Below are 8,599 nucleotides of genomic sequence, written 5' to 3' on the forward strand. Positions count from 1 at the left end.
CCCCACTCGCCGCAACTAGAGAAAGCCCGTGTGCAGCAATGAAGACCCAACGCAGCCAAAACTAAATAAATAAAATTAATTTTTTTAAAAAAAGAACTCCCATTTTATACTGTAAAAAAACAGCTGAGAGTTTGCCCATCTGTACAATCCATTTGCACCTTCCCAAATGCTACTGGGAAGTTGTTGAATAGACAGCAATCCAAAAAGTAGGGAAGTGTTGGGAGAACAAACAAGACTAAAAGTTAGGTTTTAAAAGTCTCATTCTCAACTTTTAAATAACTTCTCTCCCTGGCACTATGGGTTTGAATCATTGCTGGGTCCTTCTTCTTCAAAAGTATCATCTGTCTACTGTTTCCTGGCATAACGAGTTTACGAATGATGTCAAAACTAATATTCCCATTCTTGGCTATTCCCAATTCACTTATTCCAGCCACTTTTTCAAGGTCAAGTTAAAGCTTACTTCCATCTTTCCCCACACGTCCTGGCCCAACTTAATGTGAACCACACTTGACTCGTTAAGCATGTACCATCCTGTATTGTTTTCTTTCCAATAAAATTTATAAACCTAAAGGTAGAAAATGTTTAATAATTTCTTATATCTCCCATAGTACCTAACTCAGTATTAGGCACTTCCTTCATGCCAACAAATGCTTTAAATCACAGATAATAAGATGGAAGTGACTTTAACGATCATGTAGCCCAAACCTTTCTTCTATACCTTGCCTGTATGAATTACGCTCTACACTCAGAATGCCACCATTTAGAACAATGGTTCCCAATCCCCCAAAAAAAGACTCATATAGAATTTTAAATGTAATTTCAATGATTTACAGAATCCCCTGAATTCTATTAATGAAGCCCACATTTAAGAATAATATACTATTGGAGAGGGGACTTCCCTAGTGGTCCAGTGGTTAAGAATCCGCCTTCCAATGCAGGGGATGTGGGTTTGATCTCTGGTCAGGGAACTAGGATCCCACATGCCGCGGGGCAACTAAGCCCGCACGCAGCAACTACTGAGCCCTCGGGCCACAACTAGAAAGCCCTCATGCCGCAACTACAGAGCCCATGTGCCACAACTAGAGAGAAGCCCGCACGCCGCAAGGAAGAGCCCACGTGCTGCAATTAAGACCCGACGCAGCCAAATAAATAAATAAATAAATAATTTTTTAAAAAAAAAGAATAATATACTTTTGGGAATTCCCTGGAAGTCCAGTGGTTAGGACTCTGCATTTTCACTGCCAAGGGCCTGGGTTCAATCCCTGGTCGGGGAACTAAGATCCTGCAAAGCCACACTGTATGGCCGAAAAAAAAGAATATACTATCATCAACAACAAAAATAGGTGTCTACTGTGTGCCAAGCACTATTCCTAATACTTACATAGAGTGATATATGGTTAGATCACATTTCCCAGCACTCCTTGCAGTTAGACAAAACCATGTGATTAAAGTTCTCCCCACTGGAGTATGAAAGGAAGTGACAGGTAGAAGTTCTGGGCTGGGGGCCTTGACATGCGCCTCCTCCATACTCTTCACCTCCCACTGCTGCAACCAGGACTTCTCAGCAACCAGCTTTGCCAACTGTGAGGAGGACAATGCTATGGGGGTTGGTGGAAAAAGAAGCTGGAAAGACTTTGGTCCCTAAATGACTCTAAGGAGAAAAGCCACCAACATCTAGAACACCCTCCCTGGGTTGCTAAGTGAGAAAGGAAATAAGCTTCCATTTTGTCTGAACCACTGTTTGGGGCACATTACAGTATTTCTTACAGAAGCTTAGACTACCCTAATACACATAGATCACCAGTTAATCCCCTCGGCAACCCTATAAAATTGTGTTATTATTATTATCCTGATATTAGAGGTCAAGAAACTGAGGTACTGAGAACTTAAGAAACTTCCCTGACACACTACTAGAAGCCAGATTCAAGCCAAGAAGTCTGGCTCCAGGGTCCACACACATTAAAAATCCTGCCAAATATCTCAAAAGAAGCATTCTTATGTGTTAAGCCACTCTGCACCAGATTAACTTTTTACACCACCCCAATTCTAACAGTTTAGAGATGACTGCCAACAGTGAGTGTCCCAATGCAAAATGGCATGCCAACAACTTTAAATTCCAACCAATAAAACTAAACTCTGCAAAGGGACTCCTCCTAAACCAAAATCAGAAATACCATCACATCATACCAAAGATTCTAGTGGGGGCTGGGGGGAAGGCAGCAGTGTCAATAGGAGTTAGGCATATACAAGGAAAGGAAAAATCCAAAAATTCAGTCTCTTCTCAACTTCTCTCATTTTGTTGTTCAACACAATATTGACTTCTACCCAATACAGAATCTTGGCTTCCAAATTCTGAAAGTAACCATGAAGAAATATTGGTGGAAAATACATGGCAGATACATGAAAAGATCAGAAGTACCAAAAAAATGGAGGGGAAAAAAGATAGATAAAACCACACAGAGTCTTGGAGGCTGGAGGCTAGGCAAAGTTGAACAAATGAAGGACCAAGGTTTGAGACTCAGACTACCAGGCTCTAATAAGTAAGTAGCTCTCAATTCCGAAGCATGCCAGACGCATATATTAACACCAAAATGCTCAGAAAGAAGGAAACAATCTCATTTCAACTATCTGGTACCCTCTTTGGTACCGACTCAGAACAATATTCAGACCTTAACCTCAAGGAACTTACTGCCTATCTAGCAGGGGAGATGTGCATACAAATAAGTATATACAAAATGACACACAACTAGCATTTATTTACTTACTGTGTACTAGACACTGTTCTAAGCTTATTATCACCACATATATTAACTAATTTAATCCCATGAGGTTGGTCTATTAATATCCCACCTATGCAGATGAGGCAGAGAGGTTTACGTGTCCTGGGACACACAATTAGTAAGTGGACAAATTGGATTAGAAACCCGGCAGCAGATAAGAGACCTTATGACCTTGCTAAAGGGTTTGAACTTCACCCTATTAATCAGTGGTCCCCAAGTGGGGCTGGTGTATCAAAATATATACATCTACTAGGCCTCTCAGGGTAGGGAAAGAGGGCATTCTAACTCTTGAGGATGACTGCCTTTGTAAGCCTCTTTTACTATTGGGAGGGTACCCTATCCTATAGGTGTTGGGGTAAACAAACAAAAATGGAGCACTGCTGTTATACAAGTAACGAGGATCCACTGGGCTCATGGACAGACAACTCCAAAAACAATACTCACAAGGAAAGAAATGTAGCTGTGAGTCCAGTCACACTAGTTGGGAAGGTCCTAGCCTATTTCTGTTCAATTTAATGCTACCTAAACAGGTAGCACTTTTACACTCATTTCCTTTAAGTGTAGATAATAGTTTTCTGCTACAAACTCAGATATCTCTTAGCAGAATAATTAACACTGTTTAACACACCACACTGGACAACCACAGCCTCTGCCCTTTCAGTGCTTTCAAAATAATTGTATTTACTAGGGGATTTTCCTCCATTTGCATTTCCCACACATAGATTTTGGAAATCAAGAACACTCTTTACTACAATTTACCTGGCCCCTTTTTCCCCTTTGAAACAGTTATCCTGATTTACATCAGTATAAAGTTTTACCTATGCCAAATCACAGGACAGCAGAAAACATTTCATCTCTTACTCCACAAAGGAGGAAAACAAGTCTCAGAGAGGGAAAACAACTTGCCCAGGTTAAACCAGCCAGTGAGTGCAGAACTGTGACTTGAACCTGGTTCTCTGCCAACAAGCCCAGTGACAAAGGCTTACAACTAGTGATAAGCAGGATGCTTTTAGGTGGCTCACAAACACTTTTTCTTTTAATAGTTATGCACACACACACACACAATAGTTATGTACATAAGAAATATAGTCACCACACCTAATCCACAGTTTCACAGGTATTGCTTAGGGCAATGTGTTTATGTTTTTTAAAAAACGGGCTGAATTTAGTAAATAATAATACCAATTCAACACATATATGGAAAACTAAGAAGGGGTATGCAAGTGACTCAAGTTTGGGAAACACCTCTCTCCTTCTAACAAAAGTTAAATTAATAGTAAGTAGGGCATTAAGCATTGATCTCCTCGTCTCTAATTCATATACTTTATTTCTTTTTCTTGTCTTATTGTATTGGCTAGACCTCCAGTACAATGCTGAAAAGAAGCCATTACTGATAGTACCCTTATCTGACACTAAACTTAATGATACTTCTAAAGTAACATGTTTAAGTAACATGTTTTTTAGGTGTTTAGTAGATACACTGTTTTTGAATTTATGGAAATTCATTCCTATTCCTGGCTCAGTGAAATTTTTTGAACATTTATCTCTGACCCACTCTTCTCCCTTCTCCACGCTGTCTCCCACTCCTCTTCCTTTTTCTTATTTCAGGTTTCTTCCTACATTCCCTGCATCTCAAAGTACTATATCTGCCGCTCGAAGCAACTGAGAGACTCGTTGAAGATATTCTGGGGTTCTATACCTGTCTGTTGTTTCAGTTCCCTGAATCAAAATGTTTCTAAAACTGATAACTGAAAGAAAATCCTAAAACAAACACTGTTTCCATCACTTGCAGATCATTTCTTCTTTCCATGTCTCAAACACACCCTTCAGTGTCTCCCGTTCTTTAAAATAAAAACTCAGGAAAAAAACAACAAAATTGTTCTGGATTTCTGTTAAACTCTCCAATTCAGAGCCTGGTTCTGAAAGAGCCTGCTTAAGTAAGTGACTAAGAAAGAAAATCTCGAGGATTTTAAAGAAGTTTTGAGGGAGGCAGTTGAATCCAGATGTTCATAACTTCTATCTTTCTCCTTTGCTAAAACGAAAAATATTAAAGAAAAAAGGAAAGGGCTAGAGGTAGTACTTGTCTACAAATATGGTAGTTTCAGGATATATAAACTGAAAAGACCAGAAGGGAAAAATCAACCCTTTAAAGCCCAAGCAAGTGAGGAGTTCTTTCCCTCATCAGTTTTTCTTTCAAAACAAAAGGGCACACACAATCTTTCCCGAGGCAGCAACACCGAGGGGAGCAGCCAGAATGTTGCATCATACAAAACACTCGCGCTTGAGAAACAAGAAAATCAGATGGTGGTAAAATAACTAAGACAGAAAAACCCAAGTTGGGAATCTCGGTCTTTTCCTGAGGCCCAGGAATGTCTGCTCTTTTTAAAAAATTGTTTCAGATGGAATCGAAAATTAAAGTTACAGTTTCCTACCAGCCGGGAGCGAAACGCTCAGAAAGCGTTCAAAGAAGTTCAGCTCATCAGCTCACGACGGGCTCGAGGCTTCGCCTCCCGGGCTGGGGGTGAACTTGGGAGAGCCGAGGGCTGGGGTGGGGTGAGGTGAGGTCGGGCGTCCGGGCGGTGGCGGGGGAGAGGGGGTGACAGGACCCACCCCTGCCCGGGTCCCAGGGGCACCCGGGGGGAGGGGGGCAGCTAGTCCCACCCGGACGCGGGACGACGGTGCGGCGACCGCCGAGGCCAGGGCGGCGGGAGGCGGTGCCCCCCCGTCCAGCAGTGCTGTCTTTCTGGGGTCCCGGTCCCACCCCGGCTCCCTCGACGGGCCTCGGCGGCGGGAAGGCGCGGGTGGCCGAAGACAATGGCCCGGGGGCGCGGGAGCAGCGCTCCCCCTCGGCCCGGGCGCGGGGCGCCGCGCGGGGGCGCTGCGGCTGAGGAGCGCCCAGGGACGCCGCCCCCCGCGGCCGGGCGAGCGCCGGGGGCTCGGCGGGGTGGGACGACGGCGAGCGCTCACCTTGACGAAGAGCTCGATGATGGGTTCTTTGTCCTCCTCCTTCAACCCGTTCAGCGGCATCGACAACGCCATGGCCGGTTCGGCTGGGCTCCGCGGACGGCGGCGGCTGCTTCTGCTCCGGGGCTGCTCTAGCTACGGGCTCCTGCCGCGTTGCGCCTCCCTGGACAGTCCCGGCGTCTAACTCGCCTCAGCCTCGGCGCCTCAGGGTCCGTTCCTCAGCACCGCCCCACGCCCAGCTCACCACTCTTGAGTGAGCCGCAGCCCCAGCCGTTTCAAGTCGCTGGGCGGGGTACCGGGGGCGGGGCCTCGTTTGGGGGCGGGGCCAAAGCTCGGCGTCTCCGGACTCCCGGGAGGAAAGAGGACAGCCGGGGCTCGGGGGCGTGGCCTCGGGTGAGGGAGGTGGGCGGACCGCTCTGGCTCCTTGAGGCAGCTAAGGCGGCTTGACTTAGGCTCGGGGAGTGGCCTTGGTAGGGACCGAAAGAAGGCAAGGCTTGGGCGGGCGGTGGGCGGGACTCTGAGCCTCGCCTCCAGAGGAGACGGAAGGGAAAGTCCCCCGGGGACCAGCGCCTGACACCGCCTCCCGCCGAAGTGCGGGCGCGTCCTCGCAGCTGCTGCTGGCGCTGTGCCAGGTGACCTCAGCTTTCCGTCGCCTGGAGAGGCGAGAAGGCGCCTCCCTCCCTCTCCCCCGCTGCAGCCCCCAGGACTCATCGCCCTTTCCCGCAGCAGTCGCCTCCCCAACGCCCTGTGTTAGACGGAGCTCCCTTTTCCTTTTTGGGAAAGTTTTCATCCCCTTAGAAACACCGTTTTTTCCCTCCTCTGACTTCTTCATTTTCCCGTTTGACTCTCCCGTTACTTCTGTCTTGGGAGCCAGCGTATTCACAAATATTTATGAGGCCCTACAGTGTTCCAGGCCCCCGGTGATAAACGGCACGGACGCGATCCCTCTCCTCTGAGAGCCTACAGTCTTGAACAGCAAGCCCAGTGCCTGAAGGCTACAACGAACTGCCAAGCCGTTGTCCATACGGTTCCCCTTTCCTGGCGTGATTTCTTTCCCCATTCACCTGGCAAACCTGAGTGTGCATCAGAATCACCTGGGTGCTACACCCCAGACCTGCTTCACCCAATTCTCTGATTCTCCTCCGGTGGGGAAGGGAGAAATTCACATTTTAACAAGCACCAGGACTTTTTTTTTTCACTATTACTTGGTACTGTTGCTCTAAATCTACCTACACTTTCAATCTTAGTCAATGAATACATTTGGCTGATTAACAACAGAGTCTACTGTTTGCTAAAGATAGCACCAGGAAGTTTTTGATGTAGGTGGTCCTCAAACTGGAAAAACTGTACTGGGGTTTGAAGCCGCTGAGGACAGGGGCTGTTATACTTTGAGCCAGGCACCGGGTCTGGGTTTGCTACTGTTGATTGCCTGGGGCAAATGTCACCCCCTCTGGAAACAGTTACTTGTCCCTTCTTCTGACTTTCGGTAATACATGACTCAGCTACTCCTCCTCGCCTTCCAGTTTAAGTTGAAGGCTGAGCCCTGAGAGGGCCAGCCCTAGGTTTGTCTTTCCACATCCTCAGTGCATAGCACATATCAGAACGTTTGAACAAACTGAAGGTATGCGTGAAAATACAGTGAAACCTGCAGTTTCTCCCTCTCCCAGTCTATGGCAAGTTGCTCGAATATTCTTGCAGGGACTCTGTTAAAGAAGCATCCTACCCCAGAGCACATGATCTGGAGTCAGACTAAGTCCTGAAACTGCAAGATCCTGAAATCCCTAAGCCTCAGTTTCATTCTCTAGATGGGCGGGTGGGACTGTTACTGGTCCGTGCCTTACCACACGTCCTGCTCAGTCAGTGATAGCTGTTATCACTGCCCTGGGCCTTGTACTGTCCCTGTCCAACCCTGTAGGCTAGGATGGCATCATATTCAACTGTCTCCAAGACCAGCTTGTTTGTTGGAAAGAAGTAAATGCCAGGAGGCTGTCCCCTAGATGGGGACTTGAACCAAAAAAAACAAAACAAACAAACAAAAACAAAACTGAAGTGTCTGGCTGGACTCTGAACTATACCCAGTGTTAGTTTTTCATGGAATCAGGAAAGTGAACCAAAGTTCCCTTCCAGTCTCTCCCTGCCTGAAAAGAAACCAAAATAGTGAACCAGTTCAAAGCAGATTCCGGTCTAAAACGATCAAATGGAACCTCAGAGATGGCCTCAGACTGGCCCTGAGGCAAAGGAATATTTCAAGGTGGTCCTGTTTTCGGAGGTGTGCCCGAGGTTTATCAAATTCAGTTTGAATCAGCGAATATTACCTGCAGTGTCTGTTGATGGCCCCATGCTGGCCTCACAGCACCAGGATATGGAGATGACCAAGGCCTGGAAGGATGAGCAAGCCAAGGTTTTTTTAGGCCTTATTGACTCAGATCCTGACTGAGAGAAAGCCAGTGACATTCTCCTTCACAGAGCCTTGAGGTAGAGATGATCGCCGAGGCTCAGACCCAGAGCCTGTGCTTTGAAACCTGATCACAACCACTCATACCTATGTTTCCCAATTTCCAACCCCATGTGGCTCACATGGATGGGCAGTGCCAGTCTGGGGAGAGGGAGAGAGGGAGAGAAACAGGGTGTGTATGTGGGGGAGGGTCCACAAGCATATTGCATTCAAGTCTCATATTCCAATTTTGAAATGCAAGCATATTTTGCATTCTATACTCGTTTGTTTTTATAACACACACAGATCTTGAAGATGGGTAGAGATGTGTTCTCCTCCCTCGTCCACCCCCACCGCATTCTGACCTCATCTCTTATTTCTCTCCCCTTTGCTCTCCATCCCAGCCACACCTGCCTCTTTG

General features: G+C 46.6%; 1 protein-coding gene across 2 annotated transcripts in view; it reads right to left on the reverse strand.

Moving 5' to 3' along the window:
- Window positions 1-6,015, reverse strand: part of CLIC4 (chloride intracellular channel 4) — an 89,695-nt gene extending 83,680 nt beyond the window's left edge. Inside the window, exon 1 of one of the 2 annotated variants that reach the window (XM_082423359.1) lies at window positions 5,748-6,015. In XM_082423359.1, coding sequence (XP_082279485.1) covers window positions 5,748-5,819 — 72 coding nt within the window. In that variant the 5' untranslated portion in view covers window positions 5,820-6,015. Of the gene's footprint in view, window positions 1-5,212; window positions 5,237-5,747 lie in introns of those variants that run through there. The other variant, XM_082423360.1, reaches the window with a different exon arrangement.
- Window positions 6,016-8,599: the final 2,584 nt, after the last annotated feature.

Source organism: Balaenoptera physalus (genome assembly GCF_965194825.1).
Source record: "Balaenoptera physalus genome assembly, chromosome: 1".
NCBI lineage: Eukaryota > Metazoa > Chordata > Mammalia > Artiodactyla > Balaenopteridae > Balaenoptera > Balaenoptera physalus.